The sequence below is a fragment of the Oncorhynchus mykiss genome, chromosome 10 (assembly GCF_057628025.1).
Source record: "Oncorhynchus mykiss isolate SJ-2025 chromosome 10, ASM5762802v1, whole genome shotgun sequence".
NCBI lineage: Eukaryota > Metazoa > Chordata > Actinopteri > Salmoniformes > Salmonidae > Oncorhynchus > Oncorhynchus mykiss.
The window spans coordinates 76293862-76321461 of record NC_143031.1 but is presented as its reverse complement, the minus strand read 5'-3'; the positions used below and the strand labels follow the sequence as shown (position 1 = coordinate 76321461).

The 27600-nt window shown below is 42.5% G+C and overlaps 1 protein-coding gene across 4 annotated transcripts; it reads left to right on the top strand.

Moving 5' to 3' along the window:
* The first annotated feature begins 1437 nt into the window (after positions 1-1437).
* LOC149980314 (CD209 antigen-like protein A) lies at positions 1438-24314 on the top strand. Of its 4 annotated transcripts, none has more exons than XM_090187957.1 (6): positions 1438-1810; positions 2734-2829; positions 9568-10062; positions 10744-10910; positions 11027-11133; positions 17382-18163. In XM_090187957.1, the coding sequence occupies exons 1-6, from the start codon at positions 1708-1710 to the stop codon at positions 17539-17541; spliced, it is 1128 nt and encodes a 375-aa protein (XP_090044083.1). In that variant the 5' UTR covers positions 1438-1707; the 3' UTR covers positions 17542-18163. The 4 variants fall into 4 exon arrangements, with proteins under 4 accessions (XP_090044083.1, XP_090044084.1, XP_090044085.1 ...); XM_090187958.1 differs by lacking the exon at positions 17382-18163 and adding an exon at positions 24188-24314 and having other exon boundaries at positions 1461-1810; XM_090187959.1 differs by lacking the exon at positions 9568-10062 and having other exon boundaries at positions 1461-1810.
* Positions 24315-27600: the final 3286 nt, after the last annotated feature.

The following is a 27600-nucleotide window of genomic DNA, read 5'->3' as shown; positions in this document are numbered from 1 at the left end:
GAGATGCATTCTGTCTCCTAGAGATGAACGCACTTTGGTGCGAAAAGTGAAAATCAATCCCAGAACAGCAGCAAAGGACCTTTTGAAGATGCTGGAGGAAACAGGTACAAAAGTACCTATATCCACAGTAAAACGAGTCCTATATCGATATAACCTGAAAGGCCGCTCAGCAAGGAGGAAGCCACTGCTCCAAAACCACCAACAAAAAAGCCAGACTACAGTTTGGCTTAAGGACAACAAAGTCAAGGTATTGGAGTGGCTATCATAAAGCCACAATCCCATAGAAAATGTGTGGGCAGAACTGAAAAAGCGTTTGTGAGCAAGGAGGCCTACAAACCTGACTCAGTTACACCAGCTCTGTCAGGAGGAAAGGCCAAAATTCACCCAACTTATTGTGGGAAGCTTGTGGAAGGCTACCCAAAATGTTTGACCCAAGTTAAACAATTTAAAGGCAATGCTACCAAATACTAATTGAGTGTATGTAAACGTCTGACCCACTGGGAATGTGATGAAATAAATAAAATATTAAATAAATCATTCTCCCTACTATTATTCTGGCATTTCTCATTCTTAACACCCCGGCCATCCTTCAATCTAAGCTAGATGGCCTCAATGTCAAACACAAATTATCAAGGAACCTACCAGGTACAACCCTAAATCCATAAACACGGGCAGGTGACAGAGAGAGAATTTTAACAAAAGCACAGATTAATAAATAAAGGAACACTGTCCTTTAACATGGTCTACCAGATTCCTGATCAAATGTGATTGGATCTTTAAAGTGTGACCTGCAGTTGGACAAAGACAGAGGGCAGAACAGAACGCTGCACAGACAGAGCTGCACGCTGCACACAGGCAGAGCCGCACGCTGCACAGACAGAGCCGCACGCTGCACACAGGCAGATCCGCACGCTGCACACAGGCAGATCCGCAAGCTGCACACAGGCAGATCCGCACGCTGCACACAGGCAGATCCGCACGCTGCACATAGGCAGATCCGCACGCTGCACACAGGCAGAGCCGCACGCTGCACACAGGCAGATCCGCACGCTGCACACAGGCAGATCTGCACGCTGCACACAGGCAGATCCGCACGCTGCACACAGGCAGAGCCGCACGCTGCACACAGGCAGATCCGCACGCTGCACACAGGCAGATCCGCACGCTGCACACAGGCAGATCCGCACGCACACACAAACGCACGCACGTCTGTAAAGTTCCACTTTTAAACCTCTGATAAAGATGCAGACAGATTTCTTACAAACTTCTGAATATTTCCTCAAACTGATGTCACACACAGACAACATAGAGAGGAAAATAATCCCCTATATGGGCATCGATTGCCAGTCATGGAGTACAAGCCATAATGTCAGTTCCTTATGAACAATGCCACAAACAGGCCTTGCGAAATACAACGTCCGGCTTGAAAGTGATTGGGTACTTAAAACATTCTCTCAACTGTAGTGGACCACAGACAGACATCAGAGAGGTACCAGTGGAGACGCATATCAAAGCAACTACTCAACTACTAGTAATCATACAGTAGATATTACCATTAGGAGTCAGTTAGAAAGGTAATCATAAGTAAGTTAATACTATATGTAAATGCTACAATAATTTATATTACAATAAGAGGTCAGACAGACTGAATTAGTTGATTCATTGATTGATTGGCGTAATCATTGATATTCGGTACGGTTAGTTAAGATGGCCGACTACGTCAACAAACAGGTGATTGAATTAAATGAAGTTAATGAAGAAAACCGGAACAGAGCAACAAGGAGCGTGAAGACTGAGACCCATCTCTCAGGTAAGGACAAATAATTATGTGTATCTTATTCTCTCTCACACACACTGTAACACACACCTAACAACACACACCTAACAATGCAAACACACACTAATACCACATAATAGAAAAACACTTGTACATTTTTATTGTTCTTTCTTCTGGGTGGTTCAGTTGGTACGGAGCTTCGTGTTCAAAACCTGCTGGGGTCAAGTTCACCAAAATGTATCAATTCAATGTATTATTTCACTTCAGTTTTAAATATTAAGGAACTATTTATATACGAATATTTGAAAATAACCATTTTTAAACAACAGCACAGTGGACACCCCGCCGGGGTTGTAAAAATGTAACCACTCTCAAATTCATAGACAGAGCTACAGTACGTTTTCAAGGACTGATCGCCCTGGAGATTAAAATTATCGTTTCAAACATCTGAGGCTACACAGTGTTTATTTACAATTCCATGGTAGAACAAACGTATATTTTGGGTCCTGATGGGTTTAGAAAGTTAAACTAAATCTCATGAGGCATTCACGTTTTAAGTTACATTCTTCAGAATCAATGGGGAAATATCATTCATTTAAATGTAAAAAAAATAATGTGATTTACGCAGATTGCCCAGTTAAATCATGCTACAGCAATTGCAGATTGCCCACTGAAATCATGCTAAAGCTGCATGTCATTTCTTCACACAGTAGCTTCCTGTTTTCAGAATTGAGATGACAGCACTGTTGAGGAAGCTCTTGCTGCCTACCCTAAATCGGGGGAAAACCAATGGCACAATGGAAATGTTTGTTTCTCAAAGTTCGAATCATAATCATTAGTGATGAAGGAGGATGTGTTGTGTTTTAATCATAGTCATTAGTGATGAAGGAGGATGTGTTGTGTTTTAATCATATTCATTAGTGAAGTGGGACAATGGTGTGCGTGTTCCTTTGCAGATGGAAGACTAAGACTCTACAGGCTGGCTGCTGTGTGTTTAGGAGTGCTGTGTGTTCTACAAGTCATTCTCAACATCTCCCTGAGACTGGCTTTCTGTGAGTGAGGTTGTATCTCAAAAGACACCCTACTAGGGGAATGGTCAATAGCAATGCTTTTAATAGGGATTTGGGATGCATTTGGAAAGTATTCAGACCCCTTGACTTTTTCCACATTTTGTTACGTTACAGCTTTTCTCTAAAGATGTATTTTATCCTCATCAATCCACAAAACAACACAATAGCCAAAAAACATGTTATTAGAATGTTTTACAATTTATTAACAATGAAAAAATGAAGCACCTTTTGCAGCGATTACATCATCAAGTCTTCTTTGGTATGGCATTCAGGCCAAAAAGTTCATTCTTGGTTTTATCAGAGCAGAGAATCTTGTTTCTCATTGTCTGAGAGTCCTTCAGTTGTCTTATGGCAAGCTCCAAACGGGCTGTCAAGTATGTTTTACTGAGGAGTGGCTTCAGTCTGGCCACTCTACCATAAAGGCCTGATTGGTGGAGCGCTGCAGAGATGATTGTCTTTCTGGAAGCTTCAAAAGAGGAACTATGGAGCTCTGTCAGAGTGACCATTGGGTTCTTGGTCACCTCCCTGACCAAGGCCCTTCTCCCCCGATTGCTCAGTTTGGCCGGGCGGCCAGCTGTAGGAAGAGTCTTGGTGGTTCTAAACTTAATCCATTTAAGAATGATGGAGGCCACTGTGTTCTTGGGGACCTTCAGTGCCGCAGAAATGTTTTGGTACCCTTCCCCAGATCTGTTCCTCGACACAATGCTGTCTGGGAGTTCTAATAATTCCTTTGACCTCATGGCTTGGTTTTTGCTCTGACATGCACTCTCAACTGTGGGACCTTATATAGACAGGTGTGTGCCTTTACAAATCATGTCCAATCAATTGACTTTACCACAAGTGGAGTCCATTCCAGTTGTAGAAACATCTCAAGGATGAACAATGGAAACAGCATGCACCTGAGCTCAATTTCGAGTCTTATAGCAAAGGGTCTGAATACTTATGTAAATAAGGTATTTCTGTTTTTATTTTAAGTTAAATTAAATTAAACAAAATTGTGTTAGTCACATGCGTTGAATATACAACAAGTGTAGACCTTACAGTGATATATGCTTACTTACGAGCCCCCAACCAACAGGGCAGTTTAAAAAAAATACAGATAAGAATAAGAGATAAGTAATTAAAGAGCAGCAGTAAAAAATAACAATATATGCAGGTGTGTGCCGGTACACACCTGCACCGGGGGCACCGGTTAGTTGAGGTAGTATTTACATGTAGGTAGAGTTAATTAAAGTGACTATGCATAGATGACAACAGAGAGTGGCAGTGGTGTGGAGAGCGGAGGGGGGCAATGCAAACAGTCTGGGAGGTCATTTTACTTGATGTTCAGGAGTCTTATGGCTTGGGGCTAGAAGCTGTTTAGAAGCCTCTTGGACCTAGACTTGGTGCTCCGGTACCGCTTGCAGTATGGTAGCAGAGAGAACAGTCTATGACTAGGGTGGCTGGAGTCTTTGACAATTTTTAGGTTCTTCCTCTGACACCGCCTGGCATAGAGGTCCTGGATGGCAGGAAGCTTGGCCCCAGTGATGTACTAGTCTGGTCGCACTACCCTCTTTAGTGCCTTGCGGTCGGAGGCAGAGCAGTTGTCACACCAGGCAGTGATGCAACCAGTCAGGAAGCTCTCGATAGTGCAACTGGCCCCCGTGTTGAGGATCAGCGTGGCAGATGTGTAGTTGCCTACCCTTACCACCTAGGGGCGGCCCGTCAGGAAGTCCAGGATCCAGTTGCAGAGAGAGGTGTTTAGTCCCAGGGTCCTTCGCTTATTGATGAGCTTTGAGGGCACAATGGTGTTGAACGCTGAGCTGGGGTCAATGAATAGCATTCTCACATAGGTGTTCCTTTGTCTAGGTGGGAAAGGGCCGTGTGGAGTGCAATATAGACAGCATCATCTGTGGATCTGTTGGGGCGGTATGCAAATTGGAGTGGGTCTAGGGTTTCTGGAATGATGGTGTGTATATGAGCCATGACCAGCCTTTCAAAGCACTTCATGGCTTCAGCAGGATGGAATTATGGTCAGATTTGCCAAATGGAGGGTGAGGGAGAGCTTTGTATGCATCTCTGTGTGTGGAGTATAGGTGGTCCAGAGTTCTTTTCCCTCTGGTTACACATTTAACATGCTGATAGAAATTTGGTAAAACTGATTTAAGTTTCCCTGCATTAAAGTCCCCGGCCACTAGGAGCGCATTCTCTGGATGAGTGTTTTCTTGTTTGCTTATGGCGGAATACAGCTCAGTCAATGCTGTCTTAGTGCCAGCCTCTGACTGTGGTGGTGTGTAAACAGCTACAAAGAATATAGATGAAAACTCTCGGTAGGTCATGTGGCCTGTAGCTTATCATGAGAACCTTTACCTCAGGCCAGCAATAGCTCGAGACTTCCTTAGATATAGTGCACCAGCTGTTGTTTAGCAAAATACATAGACCGCCGCCCCTTGCCTTACCAGATTCCGCAGTTCTATCCTACTGGTACATTGTATAGCCAGCCAGCTGTATGTTGATATTGTCTTCATTCAGCCACGACTCCGTGAAGCACAAGATGTTATACATTTGATGTAAATGTATAACATGTTATACATTTACAAAAATGTACAAAACCTGTTTTTGTTTGTCATTATGAGAATTGTGTGTAGATTGATGAGGAAAAACAATATTTGAATCAATTATAGAATAAGGCTGTAACGTAACAAAATGTGGAAAAGGGGTCTGAATACTTTCCGAATGCACTGTAATGCATTACGTTTGACCAGAGCCCATAGGACAGATATGCATATGTTAGCTGTTAAAATTAAATTCAACAACAGGGATTAGAAATTCATGGCTTAAAAACAAAGGTGTCATTGTATGCTGATGATTCATGCTTTATTTTAAAACCAGAAATATAATCCTTCCACAGCCTCATAAACAATCTAGACACTTTTTCTGTCCTTTCTGTATTAAAACCAAATGATGATAAGTGCTATATTGATAAGTGTACTACTATATTATGTATTGGACCACTAAAAAATGCAACTTTTATATTACCGTGTAGTTTACCAATAAAATGGTCTGACAGGGATGTGGACATACTCGGTACACAAAACCCGAAAGAAAGAAATGATCTCACTCCAATCAATAGGAAATTAATAGAAAGTTAGCAAAAATAGATAAGATCTTGTTATCATGGAAATGATACACTCTTTAGTCATATCACAGTTTAACTATGATATTTTATTTGGAATGGCAAGCCAGACAAAATTAAAAGGGCCTATTTATATCACGAACATCAATTTGGAGGGCAGAAATGATTAAATACAAAAGTTATACTTAAATCTGAAATGGTTGTCCAGCAAATTACTGTAGTAACAATGTCTCACCCCATGTTCAAGAATGGCCTTTTCCCCTTATTCAGATTGCAGCTGCTCACTTCCGGTTGTATTAAAGTGTAACCATCTCCAAAATATCATTATTTTTTAATCAAGCCTTAGAAGGTTGGTTGCAATTTCAGTTTAATCCATCTGAAAAGAAAGAACAAATAAATCAAGCAATATTGAGGTTAAATTCAAATATACTAACTAATTAAAAAAAACATATTTTTCGATAAAATTTTCAAAAAAGGTATAATCTTTGAAAATGCTATCATGAATAGGACTGGTGGAGTTATGTCACACATGCAGATAACACAGACATATGGAAAGGTCTGTTCTAACCAAATGTACATACCAACTGATTGCACAAAAATGGAATAGGTAAGTTGAAGGGGGAAAAAGTACAGAACTTGTCTGTCATTAAAAAAACAAAAATGGTTAAAGAAGTTTGTGATAAATAAAGTAAAAGGACCGAAAAATTGACAGCTGTGCATATAAATGACAAAATAGTGGGGAAGAGACTTTCAATGTACCGATTCCATGGCACACGGTTAATGAATTGACAAACAAAACAACGCCGGATTCAAAACTCTACTTTTTCAATTTAAATGATCATACCACATTTTTGCAACCAATAGAAGGTTATTTATATGGGGGATACAATCTTCCCAGCGCTGCAGATTTTGCTGCAAGGAGGCAGAGTCATTAGATCATTTATTTTGGTACTGTCCATATGTAGATCGTTTTTTGGTCACAGGTCCAGGAATGGCTGAAGAATTGCAAAATGTACCTAGAACTAACGCTGCAGATAGCAATACTGGGTAATTTGAAAAGTCAGAGTCAATCGATCAATACTATAATTATAATTTTAGAAAAAATGGTTCTTTAATTTACAATCTCTAGAAACTATGAGAATAGAAAGGTTCCATACTTTTGTGAAGCATCACAGCACAGTTGAAAAATATATTGCAAATAGAAATCCCTAATGGATGGTTTTAAGAGATTGATGGGAGAAGTTGAATGGAGCTGAAGGGTGGGACCAATAACAACAAGATAACAAACGTAAAACATACATGGTCTGTAAAATGTAAATAGGTTCAGAAATGTTGTGAAATAGAGCAGGTACAAATATACAGTGGGGCAAAAAAGTATTTAGTCAGCCACTAATTGTGCAAGTTCTCCCACTTAAAAAGATGAGAGAGGCCTGTAATTTTCATCATAGGTACACTTCAACTATGACAGACAAAATGAGAAGAAAAAAAAATACAGAAAATCACATTGTAGGATTTTTAATGAATTTATTTGCAAATTATGGTGGAAAATAAGTATTTGGTCACCTACAAACAATTAAGATTTCTGGCACTCACAGACCTGTAACTTCTTCTTTAAGAGGCTCCTCTGTCCTCCTCTCGTTACCTGTTTTAATGGCACCTGTTTGAACTTGTTATCAGTATAAAAGACACCTGTCCACAACCTCAAACAGTCACACTCCAAACTCCACTATGGCCAAGACCAAAGAGCTGTCAAAGGACACCAGAAACCAAATTGTAGACCTGCACCAGGCTGGGAAGACTGAATCTGCAATAGGTAAGCAGATTGGTTTGAAGAAATCTACTGTGGGAGCAATTATTAGGAAATGGAAGACATTCAAGACCACTGATAATCTCCCTCGATCTGGGGCTCCACGCAAGATCTCACCCTGTGGGGTCAAAATGATCACAAGAACAGTGAGCAAAAATCCCAGAACCACACGGGGGGACCTAGTGAATGACCTGCAGAGAGCTGGGACCAAAGTAACAAAGCCTACCATCAGTAACACACTACGCCGCCAGGGACTCAAATCCTGCGGTGCCAGACGTGTCCCCCTGCTTAAGCCAGTACATGTCCAGGCCCGTCTGAAGTTTGCTAGAGAGTATTTGGATGATCCAGAAGAAGATTGGGAGAATGTCATATGGTCAGATGAAACCAAAATATAACTTTTTGGTAAAAACTCAACTCGTTGTGTTTGGAGGACAAAGATTGCTGAGTTGCATCCAAAGAACACCATACCTACTGTGAAGCATGGGGGTGGAAACATCATGCTTTGGGGCTGTTTTTCTGCAAAGGGAGCAGGACGACTGATCTGTGTAAAGGAAAGAATGAATGGGGTCATGTATCGTGAGATTTTGATTGAAAACCTCCTTCCATCAGCAAGGGCATTGAAGACGAAACGTGGCTGGGTCTTTCAGCATGACAATGATCCCAAACACACCGCCCGGGCAACGAAGGAGTGGCTTCGTAAGAAGCATTTCAAGGTCCTGGAGTGGCCTAGCCAGTCTCCAGATCTCAACCCCATAGAAAATCTTTGGAGGGAGTTGAAAGTCTGTTGCCCAGCAACAGCCCCAAAACATCACTGCTCTAGAGGAGATCTGCATGGAGGAATGGGCCAAAATACCAGCAACAGTGTGTGAAAACCTTGTGAAGACTTACAGAAAACGTTTGACCTCTGTCATTGCCAACAAAGGGTATATAACAAAGTATTGAGATAAACTTTTGTTATTGACCAAATACTTATTTTCCACCATCATTTGCAAATAAATTCATTAAAAATCCTACAATGTGATTTTCTGGATTTTTTTTCTCATTTTGTCTGTCATAGTTGAAGTGTACCTATGATGAAAATTACAGGGCTCTCTCATCTTTTAACGTGGGAGAACTTGCACAATTGGTGGCTGACTAAATACTTTTTTGCCCCACATAGAGGAAGGACTGAAAACAAACTAAATAACTTTTGTCATATAGATTGTGTCTGTAAAATATGTATAAACTTAAGGTAGAAACCTAAGTGTTAATGTGTATTAGTTTACTCCAATTGGGGGAGGGGTGATAGGGTCTGTGGGGAATAATAAAGGTGTATTCTACAATGTGTATATGTATGTACACATGTATGAATGTTTACGTATATGTGTATATGTGTATATGGGTATGTGTATGTATATATGTAGATAGGTGTATATTTACCAAAAACATATCTGGGGGATTGGAAATGATGCAGACAATTGCATTGATGGAAGCAATTATCTGTCCTCAATATAAGAGCTGACCCCCCCCCCCCCCCCCCCCCCCCCCAAAAAAAAAACGTATTATAATAATGTTGACATTGTCCACAGAGAATTGAGTAACTACAGTAACTGGTGCCCTTGGCCTTGTATAAGTCACTGAACATGGTGAACAATGTAAACACCACAACCAGGACTGTGTTCCAAATAGGACCCTATCCTCTTTAAAGGGCACTACTTTTGGCTAGGGTACATATGGCTTTGGTCCTCGGTTCTGCACTAGAAAAGGAATAGTGTGGTATTTGGGACGCATTACATGCAGGAACCTCTTTGTTTTTCAGCTGGCTATAACGAAAAGAAGAACCATTTAGAGAACTGTTACAACACCACTGGTCTGGTGCAAGACAGAAACCAGCCAGATACCAGTAGTGGTATCATTGACCTGTGTACAGACAGAGACCAGCTGCAGAAGGAGAGAGACCAGTGTCAGACGAACATGAACCAGCTAGAGAGGGAGAGAGACCAGTTACTGAGGGAAAGAAACCAGTTGCTGAGGGGCAGAGACCAGTCAGTTACCAGTAGTGGTATCATTGACCTGTGTACAGACAAAGACCAGCTGCAGGAGGAGATAGACCAGTGTAAAAATAGCATGAACCAGCTAGAGATGGAGAGAAACCAGTTATTGAGGGACAGAGACCAGGCAGAGAATACAGATAACAAAAACCAGTTACAGGAGCGTTATAATGCCCTGACTAGAGACAGGGACATTTTGAGAAACAGGCTCAGTGTTCTGACCAATGAGAAGGTGGCGCTGGAGAAGAGGCTCTCTGAGCATGGTAAGTAGTCAAGTCAGTCACTAGGGCTGTATCCCTCTTCTCTACCTTTCATTCTCCAGTCTGACTTCAAAGATAGCAAATGTAAATCTGTGACACTCAGAATAGTATGATATGTTACGTTTGGTATGGTTACATAAGATAGAAGGTTACTTGCTTACTTGCAAAAATAAAAGGAGGAAGGATGGGTGGCCATATTATATTATGCAACCGTCTAGCAACCCAAAGGTTGCGTGTTCGAATCACATCATGGACGACTTCAGTATCTGTAACTTATTAGCAACTGTGCAACTACTTGACACTTTTTAACTACTTTGCCACAATATACTTAGCATGTCAGCTAACCAGTCCCTTAACTCTAACCCTAACCCCGAACCCTAACCTTAATATCTTACCTAGTTTAGGTTAGCAACCTAGCCACATAGCTAACATTAGCTACAACAAAGTGAAAACATTTCATAAGTAACTGATGATTGACATCAACAAAATAAAACACACCATGTGAAATGTAACATATCATACTAAATGGAAGGAGACAGATTTCTGTTTACCATGTTACGTCCAGGGTGGAACCTGCAGTGCACACAGGATTCACCAATAGTTAAATGACAATGTAAAAAAAACATATTCAATACAATAAACAAGTGTTATATATTTCACATATTATTTACATTTCTTCATCAGGGATAAACATTTGTCGGAAAATCAGAAAAACTTGTCCAGACGGTTGGAGGCTGTGGGGATCCAGCTGTTACTTCCTGTCTACTGAGATGAAAACCTGGGAGGAGAGCAGACTGGACTGTCTGAACAGAGGAGCAAACCTGGTGATCATAAACAGCAAGGAGGAACAGGTGAGTGAGTGAGTGAGTGAGTGAATCAAACATCTCTTGGTCAGTAATGTATCTTACAGTATTTAACACATGCAGTCTATAGTAGTTGACAATATCAGTATCTTTCTCACAAACAGGAGTTTCTCTTTGGCCTCAATAATAAGAGAGCCTGGATTGGGCTGTCTGACTCTGTTACTGAAGGGACCTGGAAATGGGTGGACGGCACACCACTGACCACCCCAAGGTAAGAGACTACTGTTCTATAACAACACTGACCACCCCAAGGGAAGAGACTACAGGTCTAATAACACTGACCACCCCAAGGTAAGAGACTACTGCTCTAATAACACTGACCACCGCAAGGTAAGAGACTACAGCTCTAATAACACTGATCACCGCAAGGTAAGAGACTACCACTCTAATAACACTGACCACCCCAAGGTAAGAGACTACTGCTCTAGTCTGCTGACCACAGTGTAAGGAGTTCAAGGTGAGATTTGATCCTCCAGATGTTTGGAGACTTAACTCCTTACACTGACCACAGTGTAAGGAGTTCAAGGTGAGATTTGATCCTCCAGATGTTTGGAGACTTAACAAATGACATATTGCTTCAAATCATATTTCCACTCATAGATGTCATTCCACGAGCACTGAAGATATATCATAGAAACCAAGTACTATTTGCAAATGAACATTTTATAAAAAATAACACAAATAAAGTTGTGTTTGTTGGTCCAAGCTTGACTGTTTACTTTGACCTCTTTTTTTGTTGATTTTAGCTCTGACTGTAAGCAATGGATCTCTTGCACTGGTTGTATGTACACACTAAATAAACGCTACCCACACACTCACTAGAATCTACCCACACACTCGCTAGAATCTACCAACACACTCTCTAGAATCTACCCACACACTCGCTAGAATCTACCCACACACTCGCTAGAATCTACCCACACACTCGCTAGAATCTACCCACACACTCGCTAGAATCTACCCACACACTCAATAAACGCTACCCACACACTCAATAAACGCTACCCACACACTCACTAGAATCTACCCACACACTCACTAGAATCTACCCACACACTCACTAGAATCTACCCACACACTCACTAGAATCTACCCACAGTCACTAGAATCTACCCACACACTCAATAAACGCTACCCACACACTCACTAGAATCTACCCACAGTCACTAGAATCTACCCACACACTCGCCAGAATCTACCCACACACTCGCCAGAATCTACCCACACACTCGCCAGAATCTACCCACACACTCGCCAGAATCTACCCACACACTCGCCAGAATCTACCCACACACTCACTAGAATCTACCCACAGTCACTAGAATCTACCCACAGTCACTAGAATCTACCCACACACTCAATAAACGCTACCCACACACTCACTAGAATCTACCCACAGTCACTAGAATCTACCCACACACTCGCCAGAATCTACCCACACACTCGCCAGAATCTACCCACACACTCGCCAGAATCTACCCACACACTCGCCAGAATCTACCCACACACTCGCTAGAATCTACCCACACACTCGCTAGAATCTACCCACACACTCGCTAGAATCTACCCACAGTCACTAGAATCTACCCACACACTCACTAGAATCTACCAACACACTCGCTAGAATCTACCAACACACTCGCTAGAATCTACCAACACACTCGCTAGAATCTACCCACACACTCGCCAGAATCTACCCACACACTCGCCAGAATCTACCCACACACTCGCCAGAATCTACCCACACACTCGCCAGAATCTACCCACACACTCGCCAGAATCTACCCACACACTCGCCAGAATCTACCCACACACTCGCCAGAATCTACCCACACACTCGCCAGAATCTACCCACACACTCGCCAGAATCTACCCACACACTCGCCAAAATCTACCCACACACTCGCCAGAATCTACCCACACACTCGCCAGAATCTACCCACACACACTCGCCAAAATCTACCCACACACTCGCCAGAATCTACCCACACACTCGCCAGAATCTACCCACACACTCGCCAGAATCTACCCACACACTCGCCAGAATCTACCCACACACTCGCCAAAATCTACCCACACACTCGCCAGAATCTACCCACACACTCGCCAGAATCTACCCACACACTCGCCAAAATCTACCCACACACTCGCCAGAATCTACCCACACACTCGCCAGAATCTACCCACACACTCGCCAGAATCTACCCACACACTCGCCAGAATCTACCCACACACTCGCCAGAATCTACCCACACACTCGCCAGAATCTACCCACACACTCGCCAGAATCTACCCACACACTCGCTAGAATCTACCCACACACTCACTAGAATCTACCCACACACTCACTAGAATCTACCCACAGACTCAAACACACTACATTGATACTCCCACACACACACACTCAAAACACACACACACACATATTGATGCCACACACTCACACATACACAGCTTCACACTTTTCACATGCAGTGCTGCTACTCTGTTTATTATCTATCCTGATTTCCTAGTCCCCCTTACAGTTTCTCAGTCGCTTTGGTGCATTTTTCACATCATCCCTAACATGTGCAAAATAATACGTGCATTTCTCAGAACAATTTGTACAAACTGCAATATACAATAGATATATTTCTAAAGCTAGTCAGTCACTAAAAATCCTTAGTACTTCTCTCAAAAGTAAATATTCATGCCAATGATCATGTCAGTGCCATCTGAATAATAAGTCATTGAGTCATTGTTCACGAACAAGGTCGTCAAAATGTTTAGGCATGTTGTCACTGTAACTGTGTACTTTGACAGTATTACCTGATGTAAACTTAGGCTACAGTTTGGATGACAGTTACTGTACTGAAAATGCACAAGGCTGCACTTCTATAGCATAAATCAATTTCAACAGTACTATTTACATATTACTGTATGTGGGTTATTGATTGAAAGAGACTGGACAACCCAAGGGGCACAAAGGAAAAAAAACTAGAAATAAATTAGAAAGAAACACAGGAAACCACCCCTAAGGCACAACTTTGCCCGCAGCACTGTTGTGCTGTCTCTACACATCCAGACGTTCCTGTCTGTCGACCCACATATTCTCATCCACATCACACCGGATATTTTCCCTTCCAATGCAACGTGGAAAGAAACTTTTGGAATGCCTTATCCATCCTTTGCAGGCGTCTACTGTGATGTCCTCACATGCTGAATCCATTGCAGCCAGCAGGGTCATCTGTGTGTGTGGCTGACGATCGTACACCTTCCACCTCCATGCTGAAAATAACTCCTCAATTGGGTTAAGGAATGGTGAATAAGGTGGGAGGAATTCTATGAGCATCCTCGGGTGGGTCACAAACCATTGCCTTATGATGTTTGATCGATGGAAACTCACATTATCACAAATGACCACATACTTTGGCAAATCCTCTCTAAACAGACCCCTCTCATCATCAGGGATGAGAGCCCTGTAGAGAGTCTCTAAAAAGTTGAGTAGATGCTGGGTGTTGTATGGCCCTATAAAGGGGATATGGGTTAGGACACCATGCTCCGAAATAGCAGCACACATGGTGATATTTCCTCCCCGTTGGCCTGGCAAATCCACAGTAGCTCTGTGACTGATGATATTCCGACCCCGCCTTCTGCATTTGATCAGGTTGAAGCCAGCCTCATCCAAGTATACAAAGTTGTGAGAGGGTTCACTTGATTCCAACTCCATTATACACTATATCCCAGAACACACAGTTGAATTTGTTTTGGTAAGGAAGAGTGACATAAAATGTACATATATTGCATGTTCCTTCCACAGAAATGGAAATGTGTGCAGTTTATGCTTACTGTACTATGTATCACTATAAAATGTTGCTGTAAAGTAGTTACATAGATATATGTTTTACCTGTAGATACTGGTACCGTAGCTCCTTAACTCTGTCCTCATTCCTTTGGAATGGTACACGGTACAGCTGTTTCATACTCATCTGGTTTCCATGCAGCACCCTGTCAATGGTTGAGATGCTAACCATATGGATGTTTTCAAAGACTTCGTTGTCTTCTATAATGGTCCTTTGTATTTCCCTGAGTCTCATGGCATTGTTTGCTAGGACCATGGTGCAAATAGCCTCCTCCTGTTGAGGTGTGAAAAGGCGTCCTCTGCCACCGGTTTGAGGTAATCTTGCAGTCCTATGTAGGGAAAAATGCGGTGATGCATCGCACACTTTCACATGGACAAAAACTATGCAAACACACATTTTACTGTAAAACATACAGGTGGGTGCATGTAAGGTGCAGTATGTATCTGTATAGAGTATATCTCTGTATGCTGTGAAATACAAGTGGACTACTGTAATATGAAGCATTGTAGGAAGTATACAGTATACTGCTTATATACAGTAACAGTGCACTGTACATTGGTGGACATACCTGTTCTCTCTTCGAAACGTTTGAACTATTGAGGACATTGTGGATCTCCCAATATTCGGCTGCACCCTTCGACCCGCCTCAGCCATTGTAAGGCCATGATTGACAACATGGAACACCCCCCGATCCACATTGATGGAACAGTAGTGGAGAGGGTAGCAAGTTAAGTTCCTCGGCATACACGTCACAGACAAACTGAATTGGTCCACTCACACAGACAGCATCGTGAAGAAGGCGCAGCAGCGCCTCTTCAACCTCAGGAGGCTGAAGAAATTTGGCTTGTCACCAAAAGCACTCACAAACTTCTACAGATGCACAATCGAGAGCATCCTGTCGGGCTGTATCACTGCCTGGTACGGCAACTGCTCCGCCCTCAACCGTAAGGCTCTCCAGAGGGTAGTGAGGTCTGCACAACGCATCACCGGGGGCAAACTACCTGCCCTCCAGGACACCTACACCACCCGATGTTACAGGAAGGCCATAAAGATCATCAAGGACATCAACCACCCGAGCCACTGCCTGTTCACCCTGCTATCATCCAGAAGGCGAGGTCAGTACAGGTGCATCAAAGCTGGGACCGAGAGACTGAAAAACAGCTTCTATCTCAAGGCCATCAGACTGTTAAACAGCCACCACTAACATTGAGTGGCTGCTGCCAACACACTGACAATGACACTGACTCACTCCAGTCACTTTAATAATGGGAATTGATAGGAAATGATGTAAATATATCACTAGCCACTTTAAACAACGCTACCTTATATAATGTTACTTACCCTACATTATTCATCTCATACGTATATACTGTACTCTATATCATCGACTGCATCCTTATGTAATACATGTATCACTAGCCACTTTAACTATGCCACTTTGTTTACATACTCATCTCATATGTATATACTGTACTCGATATCATCTACTGTATCTTGCCTATGCTGCTCTGTACCATCACTCATTCATATATCCTTATGTACATATTCTTTATCCCCTTACACTGTGTATAAGACAGTAGTTTTGGAATTGTTAGTTAGATTACTTGTTGGTTATTACTGCATTGCGGAACTAGAAGCACAAGCATTTCGCTACACTCGCATTAACATCTGCTAACCATGTGTATGTGACAAATAAAATTTGATTTGATTTGATCTGATCTACAATAGTGGCCCTTATGTCATCAGATATGCGCCTATGTCCTCTTCCTCTGTTTTGCCTTCCACCACGCATCCTTGCTCCTCTTCTTCCTCCTCTTGGCTGTTGACCCTGTTTGTTTCCTGATCCATCCATTATTGAAAAATTGCAACTCTGTGTTGTGGTCTGTCTATATATGCTTGCCAATTGATTCTTCATGAGATGCACCTTTGAGCAATTTAGACAACTGGTTGAGTGTTGGTTGAACTAACACTTTACATTCCTTCATGAGTGAGGGTCAATTTCACCTGCACGATTCATCAATTCACGTTTTTGTACAAAAGGTCTAATAGAAATGTGTAAAACTATGCTTGACAGTTTATGACAAATAGTTCAACAATTTTGCATGTAATGGCTTATGCAAGGAACTAATGCCTAGATGTTTTGAGGGGTAAGACTATTCAACAGAGAACCATCTACTATATTTTGATCAACATGACATGAGCAATTGATAATGTGGAAAAAAGCTGACACTTGTACATTATCAATTGCAATTTGTTCAAAGGAATAAGAAATTGCTTTAATGATGTGCACAAGTGACTAGATGATTTGGAATTTGTACAAGTAGTATCAAGAATTGCACTTTTGATCTAAGAAATGCACCAAAGCGACTGAGAAAAACTGTAATGACCTCAACTACCTCGTACCCCTGCACATAGACTCGGTATTCCTTGTTGTTGTTATTTTATTGTGTTACTATTTCCTTTTTCTATTTAGCTTTTTATCTCACATTTTAACTCTGCATTGTTGGGAAAGGACCCATAAGTAAGCATTTTACGTTAAAGTCTACACCTGTTGTATTCAGAGCATGTGACAAATCAAAATGTTTATTTTATTTTCTCTGTCTTGTTTACCCTGTAGTTACTGGTACTCACAGCAGCCTGATAATGGTGGTGACAACCCAGCAAATGGGGAGGAGGACTGTGTTGAGCTGAACACAGAAACCTGGCGTCCTGCAAAGGCATGGAATGACCAGTCATGTTTAGACCATCGTTACTGGATCTGTGAGAAAAGGGTTTAACATCACCATGACAACAGAGGAGACTGGTGGGAGGGCAGGCGGGTTTATTTTAATTGCTGAAATGCAATTCATGGACCAGTATCAAACGCATCAAACATATTTTAAACACGTTTGGCTCCGTTTCCTGAATTCCATTCCATCCATTACAATGAGCCTGTCCTCCTACAGCTTCTCCCACCAGCCTCTTCTACATGACACCATACTGTAACACAGATACAGATACAGATACCTGCGCGGCCTAAATGAAGTGGCTTGCACTCTTGGCCTCGCACGCTAGCAGTGAAAATTTGGCAGCAACATAACACTGTGTCTCACATCTTACTGCTTTCTTCAGTGCGCTGTGCTCTCCTCACACCAAATAATCACTTTTTAATATTAATTCAATGAATTCATGATTGCATTGTCAAAGAAAGCCCAGTTCGAGTGGCGTCAATTTTCTCTAGTTTAAGAGTCTGTAGACATACTGTAATCTGCAAAATAATTGTATTCAATGTTTTTAATATAAACATGTTATGTGATTTGCCATAGGCTTGTGATTTTTCCATTATCAATTATTACATAAATTGCTTTAATAAGAAGAACTAAGGCACAGATGAAAAAAATAAAGGAACATTTTCCTTTACAAGGTCTTCCAGCTTCCTGATTGAATGTGATTGGATTGTTAAAACAGTGTGACCTGGACACACACAGAGGGCAGCGCAGTACTGAATTGGCACACACACACACACACACACACACACACACACACACACACACACACACACACACACACACACACAGTGTTCTGTGAAGTTCACCTTTTAAACCTCTGATTAAGATGCAGACAGATTTTCTTCATACACTTCGAAATAACTCCTAACACTCCTAACTCCTAACACTCCTAACACTCCTAACTCCTAACTCCTAACTCCTAACACTCCTAACTCCTAACTCCTAACACTCCTAACTCCTAACACTCCTAACTCCTAACACTCCTAACACTCCTAACTCCTAACACTCCTAACTCCTAACACTCAACACTCCTAACTCCTAACACTCCTAACTCCTAACACTCCTAACTCCTAACACTCCTAACTCCTAACACTCCTAACACTCCTAACTCCTAACACTCCTAACTCCTAACACTCCTAACTCCTAACACTCCTAACTCCTAACACTCCTAACACTCCTAACACTCCTAACACTCCTAACTCCTAACACTCCTAACTCCTAACACTCCTAACACTCCTAACTCCTAACACTCCTAACTCCTAACACTCCTAACTCCTAACACTCCTAACTCCTAACACTCCTAACACTCCTAACACTCCTAACTCCTAACACTCCTAACACTCCTAACACTCCTAACTCCTAACACTCCTAACACTCCTAACACTCCTAACACCTAACACTCCTAACACCTAACACTCCTAACACCTAACACTCCTAACACCTAACACTCCTAACACTCCTAACACTCCTAACACCTAACACTCCTAACACCTAACACTCCTAACACCTAACACTCCTAACACTCCTAACTCCTAACACTCCTAACTCCTAACACTCCTAACACCTAACACTCCTAACACTCCTAACACCTAACACTCCTAACACCTAACACTCCTAACACCTAACACTCCTAACACTCCTAACACTCCTAACACTCCTAACACTCCTAACACCTAACACTCCTAACACTCCTAACACTCCTAACACTCCTAACTCCTAACACTCCTAACTCCTAACACTCCTAACACTCCTAACACTCCTAACTCCTAACACTCCTAACACTCCTAACACTCCTAACTCCTAACTCCTAACACTCCTAACACTCCTAACACTCCTAACTCCTAACACTCCTAACACTCCTAACTCCTAACACTCCTAACTCCTAACACTCCTAACTCCTAACACTCCTAACACTCCTAACTCCTAACACTCCTAACACTCCTAACTCCTAACACTCCTAACTCCTAACTCCTAACACTCCTAACTCCTAACACTCCTAACTCCTAACACTCCTAACACTCCTAACACTCCTAACTCCTAACACTCCTAACTCCTAACACTCCTAACTCCTAACACTCCTAACTCCTAACACTCCTAACACTCCTAACTCCTAACACTCCTAACTCCTAACACTCCTAACACTAATGTCACACACAGACAGTATTTAAAAAGGCCATCGAAGGCATAGAGAGAGAGAGTCATAATGTGAACTCCATTTGAAGGCTGGGGAAGCCACAAACAGGCCTGTCAAAGTGATAGGATGAAAGACTGTGCTCCTCATTACTTGTTGTCATGCAGCTATCGTGTTATATCACTCTGTTTAGAATATCCTGTTAGGTCTACCAACTTCCTGCTTGAAGGTGATAGGATTCTTAATACATTCTTTCAACTGTAGTGTACCACAGACAGACATCAGAGAGGTACCAGTGGAGACGCATATCAAAGCAATTACTCAACTACTAGTAATCATACAGTAGATATTACCGTTAGGAGTCAGTTAGAAAGTAAGTAAGTAAGTTAATACTATAAGTAAAAGTAAAAATCATATATATTACAATAAGGTCAGATATTACAGAAAGGTCAGATATTGATTGGGGAAATCATTGATATTCGGTACGGTTAGTTAAGATGGCCGACTACGTCAACAAACAGGTGATTGAATTAAAATAAGTCAATGAAGAAAAACGGAACAGAGCAACGAGGAGCCTGAAGACTGAGACCCATCTCTCAGGTACAAAGAATTATCTTTCTCTCTCACACACACAGATTCAGACAGGTATGAACGCACAAACCAAACACACACACGTATGCTGGCATGTGCACAAACATTAATAGCACGTCATATAAAAAACACTTATACGTGTTTGTATTGTTCTGTCTTCTGTGTGGTTCAGTTGGTACAGAGCCTGGGGTTTATAACCTGCTGGGGTCACGTACACTAAAATGCATCAATTCAATATTGGAACTATGTAGAACTATTTAATAAGATCAATTGAAAATAATCTTTATAACAACAACACAGTGGATACCCCACCACTGTTTTTGGTAAACAGCTGAGGGTCTAGTAACCTGAAACATACTCTGTGCACCTGGTGACCTGCCCGCTTTTTTCCGCTCAGAGAAGCGTAACCACTCTCAGAAAAATGTACACTGCCCGGTCTCTCTCGCCCCCCGGTAAGCACAGGAAGTTGGCGCAGGCCTCCTACCTGGCTTCGCCACACTTCCTGTGTGCCCCCACCCAAGACATTTTTGGGGCTGACTCTCGAGCTTCCATCCACGCCGCCGTGCTGTCTCCTCATACCAGCGCCTCTCTGCCTTCGCCGCCTCCAGCTCTTCTTTGGGGCGGCGATATTCTCCAGGCTGTGCCCAGGGTCTTTTTCCGTCCAATTCGTCCTCCCATGTCCATACCTCCTCGCGCTGCTCCTGCTGCCGCTTCTCTCGCTGCACCTCTCACTCCCCTGGCTTTGCCCAGGGTCCTCTCCCTTCGAGGATTTCTTCCCAAGTCCAGAAGTCTTTGTCGCGCTGCTCCTGCTGCTGCCCGTTACCACGCTGCTTGGTCCTGTTGTGGTGGGTGATTCTGTAACGGTTTTCTTGCTGTGAAGGAGAGGCGGACCAAAACGCAGCGTGGTTTCTATTCATGGTTCTTTAATAAAGCACTTCACATGCACAGACTAACAGAACCGTGAAAACCTAAAACAGCCCTATCTGGTGCAAACACAGAGACAGGAACAATCACCCACAAACACACAGTGAAACCCAGGCTACCTAAGTATGATTCTCAATCAGAGACAACTAATGACACATGCCTCTGATTGAGAACCATACTAGGCCGAAACATAGAAATCCCCAAATCATAGAAAAACAAACATAGACTGCCCACCCCAACTCACGCCCTGACCATACTAAATAATGACAAAACAAAGGAAATAAAGGTCAGAACGTGACAATGCAGATGCCAGACAATTTTATCACATTTTGTTACAGACTTATTCAAAAATTGATAGAATCATTTTTCCCCTCATCAATCCACACACAATACAACATAATGACAAAGTTTTTAGAATTTTTAGCAAATGTATAAAAAAAAATCATAAACAGAAATACCTTATTTATATAGATATTCAGACTCTTTGCTAAGAGACTTGAAATTGAGCTCAGATGCATCCCGTTTCCATTAATAATCCTTGAGATATTCTACAACTTGATTGGAGTCCCTGCTCAGTAAAAGGCGCGTGGCAGTCCGCTTGGAATGCTGCAGAGATTTTGGAGACACCAAAAGACTCTCAGACCATGAGTAACAAGATTCGCTGGTCTGATGAAACCAAAATGGAATGCTTTGGCCTGAGTGCCAAGCTCCATGTCTGGAGGAAACCTGGCACCATCCCCACAGTGATGCAGGATGGTGGCAGCATCATGCTGTGGGGATGTTTTCAGCAGCAGGGACTGGGAGACTAGTCAGTGTAACGAGTGTCGTCGGGAGAAGGAGAAGAGGACCAAAGTCCAGAGTGGGACGTATTCATAATACTTTTAATAAAGATGAATACTGGAAGAAAACAACAAACCGACAAACGAACAGTTCTGCAAGGTGCAACAAAAACACTAAACAGAAAATAACTACCCACAACCCATAGTGGGAAAACAGGCTGCCTAAGTATGGTTCTCAGCTGCCTCTGATTGGAAACCATACCAGGCCAAACACAAAAATACAAAACCTAGAATACTAAATCTAGAATGTCCACCCATACTCACACCCTGACCAAACTAAAATAGAGACATAAAAAAGGAACTAAGGTCAGGACGTGACAACTCATCTCATATGAATATACTGTACTCAATACCATCTATACCATCACACACTCACTAAGGTCAGGACATAACAACGTGACAGTCAGGATCGAGGTATAGATGAACGGAGCAAAGTACAGAGAGATCCTTGATGAAAACCTGCTCCAGAGCGTTCAGGACCTCAGACTGGGGTGAAGGTTCACCTTCCAAAAGGACAATGACCCTAAGCACAAAGCCAAGACAACGTGAGAGAGGCTTCACAACAAGTTTCTGAATGTCCTTGATTGGCCCAGCCAGAGCCCGGACTTAAACCCGATTGAACACCTCTGGAAAGACCTGAAAATAGCTGTGCAGCGATGCTCCACATCCAATCTGACAGAGCTTGAGAGGATCTGCAGTGAAGAATGGGAGAAACACCCCAAATACAGGTGTGCCAAGAATGTGGTGTCATACCTAAGGCATCTCAAGGCTGTAATTGCTGCCAAAGGTGCTTCAACAAAGTACTGAGTAAAGGGTCTGAATACTTATGTAAATGTAATATTTACATTTTGTAATATTTAATGAAGTTGCAAAAATGTCTAAAAACCTGTTTTTGCCTCATTATGGGTTATTGTGTGTAGATTGAAGAGGGGAGAAAACAATTTAATCAATTTTAGAATAAAATAACATAACAAAATATGAAAAAAATCAAGGGGTCTGAATACTTTCCAAATGCGCTGTATAAGCCTGGGATATCAAGCACTAAAATTGAGTGGCCATAATGAGTAAAATATTTTCCATCAGCCTCTGTCCTTCAGCAAAAACATTCCCACTGGTCATCAATAGTTAACACAGCTACAAAGTCCTAATTATGGCTAAGCCCTGCCCATTTCCGTAACTTCTCTTCTTAATTAAAATGTGCTTTAAAATCTAACCTAACTAATGAAGGCCAAGTTTTATGCGTTGGTCCACCAGACCTTCCGAGCATTTGGGCGGAAGTGTCTGGGAACAAGATTAGGTGTAATGTGACTAAAGTGACTTAACTTTAGAGTTTCATCCTTCAGCACAGCGTGTCACCCTTTATATGTTTATATCATATTCAACATAGTGGGTCATGTCACATTTGACATGGGAGATATTGTCACACAGTTATGCCACGTTTATGAACCCTTTATAAAGCATGACATACACTTAGATGCTTAATAACACATTTATGTAGTGCTTATGAAGACATGAAGGATGAAGGATTTATGAAGGATTTATGAAGCCTTTGATATGAAGGCTTTATGAAGCCATTATAAGCTGAAGGTCAGACCATGAAGATCAGTTTACATTATGAAGTTAATATTTGAGAGCATTGAAGATTAAATCCTAATCAGTGAAATAATTGTCGACCTAGCTAACTAGCAGATTTGCATCAATCATCATCAATAATCAGCTGATATTCTGTCCACTTTTACCAATGTCAATCATGTCTTTTGTAAACAGTGGTGGAGTGATATTTGTTTAGGTGAGGGAGTACAAAATATCGTTTATGACATCATTATTTCTCAATCAAAGTATATACCGACAGATGGCATCTTATGAATCTCTTTATAGAATATACATAAAATGCATCCTCAGATTACAACGTCTGACTATATCCACATTGTCTCAAGAACATATTATATTCTTAACACCTTCCTTCACCAAGTCAGGAACAGCAAATTTCAATATAGACTTTAAACATCAATGTCAATCTTGAATGATAATTCATCACGTTTTACTGGTGAAATGTCCACACTGCATGTCAATCATCTCAGTCATTATCATGAGAATCTGCATTAGATATTATTGAATTACTGTTTTGTGAGGGAATTAACCAGGAGCTATATGTATCAATCCTTTCCAGATAACAGAGGCAATGAGACTGCAGAGAAAGACTCACTACAGACCAGTTACAACAACCTGAGTGAAGAGAGAGACCAGCTACAGACCAGTTACAACACCCTGACTAAAGAGAGAGAGCAGCTACAGACCAGTTACAACACCCTGACTAAAGAGAGAGACCGGCAACAGAAGGAGAGAGATGATCTTATGACAAAGTTCTCAAATCTGAATGAGTTTACCTGATAAATGATCATAACATCACATATCTAATATGCAGTAAACTTGTGTTTGTATTCTTCAATAATAGATGCAGAATAATGAGATGTAAAATAATATTTCTGTCTTGTAGAACAAACCTGTCCTGAAGACTGGCAGAAGTTTGAATCCAGTTGGTACTTCCTGTCTACTGTGAAAAAACCCTGGGGGAGAGCAGACAGTACTGTCTGATGAGAGGAGCAGACCTGGTGATCGAAAACAGTGATAAGGAACAGGTGAGAGAATCAAACATCTCTTGGTGAGTATTGTATCTTCCAGTATTTAACACATGTAGTCTATAGTAGTTGACAATATCAGTATCTTTCTCACCAACAGGAGTTTCTCTTCAACCTCCACCTGAGAGCCTGGATTGGTCTGACTCTGTTACTGAGGGGGCCTGGAAGTGGGTGGACGGCACCCCACTGACCACAGGGTGAGAGATTTGACCATTTTACCTTGTGATAAGGAAATAAAAAACAACAATGATATATTGCTTCCAATCATGTTCATAAAAAGTATTGTTTCCACTCAGAAATGTCATTCTACATGAACTAAAGATATATCTTAAAATGTCATTAAAAAAATACACATTGACCCCTTTTTGTTGTTTTTTTGCACTGACTATGCACACTCACTAGTCTCTACCCACACACTCACTAGTCTCTACCCACACACTCACTAGTCTCTACCCACACACTCACTAGTCTCTACCCACACACTCACTAGTCTCTACCCACACACTCACTAGACTCTACCCGCACACTCACTAGTCTCTACCCACACACTCACTAGACTCTACCCGCACACTCACTAGTCTCTACCCACACACTCACTAGACTCTACCCACACACTCACTAGACTCTACCCACACACACTCACTACACTCTACCCACACACACTCACTAGACTCTACCCACACACTCACTAGACTCTACCCACACACTCACTAGACTCTACCCACACACTCACTAGACTCTACCCATACACTCACTAGACTCTACCCACACACTAACTAGACTCTACCCACACACTCACTAGACTCTACCCACACACTCACTAGACTCTACCCACACACTCACTAGACTCTACCCATACACTCACTAGACTCTACCCACACACTAACTAGACTCTACCCACACACTCACTAGACTCTACCCACACACTCACTAGACTCTACCCACACACTCACTAGACTCTACCCACACACTCACTAGACTCTACCCACACACTCACTAGACTCTACCCACACACACTCACTAGACTCTACCCACACACTCACTAGACTATACCCACACACACTCACTAGACTCTACCCACACACTCACTAGACTCTACCCACACACTCACTAGACTCTACCCACACACTCACTAGACTCTACCCACACACACTCACTAGACTCTACCCACACACTCACTAGACTCTACCCACACACACTCACTAGACTCTACCCACACACTCACTAGACTCTACCCACACACACTCACTAGACTCTACCCACACACACTCACTAGACTATACCCACACACTCACTAGACTCTACCCACACACTCACTAGACTCTACCCACACACTCACTAGACTGTACCCACACACTCACTAGACTCTACCCACACACTCACTAGACTCTACCCATACACTCACTAGACTCTACCCACACACTCACTAGACTCTACCCACACACTCACTAGACTCTACCCACACACTCACTAGACTCTACCCACACACTCACTAGTCTCTACACACACACACTCACTAGACTCTACCCACACACTCACTAGACTCTACCCACACACTCACTAGACTCTACCCACACACACTCACTAGACTCTACCCACACACTCACTAGACTCTACCCACACACTCACTAGACTCTACCCACACACTCACTAGACTCTACCCACACACTCACTAGACTCTAACCACACACTCACTAGACTCTACCCACACACTAACTAGACTCTACCCACACACTCACTAGTCTCTACCCACACACTCACTAGACTCTACCCACACACTCACTACTCTCTACCCACACACACTCACTAGTCTCTACCCACACACACTCACTAGACTCTACCCACACACTCACTAGACTCTAACCACACACTCACTAGACTCTACCCACACACTCACTAGTCTCTACCCACACACTCACTAGACTCTACCCACACACTCACTAGACTCTACCCACACACTCACTAGACTCTACCCACACACTCACTAGACTCTACCCACACACTCACTAGTCTCTACCCACACACTCACTAGACTCTACCCACACACTCACTAGTCTCTACCCACACACACTCACTAGTCTCTACCCACACACACTCACTAGACTCTACCCACACACTCACTAGACTCTACCCACACACTCACTAGACTCTACCCACACACTCACTAGTATCTACCCACACACACTCACTAGACTCTACCCACACACTCACTAGACTCTACCCACACACTCACTAGACTCTACCCACACACACTCACTAGACTCTACCCACACACTCACTAGACTCTACCCACACACACTCACTAGACTCTACCCACACACTCACTAGACTCTACCCACACACTCACTAGACTCTACCCACACACTCACTAGACTCTACCACACACTCACTAGACTCTACCCACACACTCACTAGACTCTACCCACACACTCACTAGACTCTACCCACACACTCACTAGACTCTACCCACACACTCACTAGACTCTACCACACACTCACTAGACTCTACCCACACACTCACTAGACTCTACCCACACACTCACTAGACTCTACCCACACACTCACTAGACTCTACCCACACACTCACTAGACTCTACCCACACACTCACTAGACTCTACCCACACACTCACTAGTCTCTACCCACCCACTCACTAGACTCTACCCACACACTCACTACTCTCTACCCACACACACTCACTAGTTTCTACCCACACACACTCACTAGACTCTACCCACACACTCACTAGACTCTAACCACACACTCACTAGACTCTACCCACACACTCACTAGTCTCTACCCACACACTCACTAGACTCTACCCACACACTCACTAGACTCTACCCACACACTCACTAGACTCTACCCACACACTCACTAGACTCTACCCACACACTCACTAGTCTCTACCCACACACTCACTAGACTCTACCCACACACTCACT

What these genes read in the sequence shown, in the direction of transcription:
- LOC149980314 (XM_090187957.1), top strand. Translation starts at nt 1,708, where the DNA reads ATGGCCGACTACGTCAACAAACAGGTGATTGAATTAAATGAAGTTAAT. An exon ending in CTCCCTGAGACTGGCTTTCT is followed by an intron (nt 2,830 to 9,567) that starts GTGAGTGAGGTT and finishes TTTGTTTTTCAG; the next exon opens with CTGGCTATAACGAAAAGAAG. An exon ending in GAAGAGGCTCTCTGAGCATG is followed by an intron (nt 10,063 to 10,743) that starts GTAAGTAGTCAA and finishes TTTCTTCATCAG; the next exon opens with GGATAAACATTTGTCGGAAA.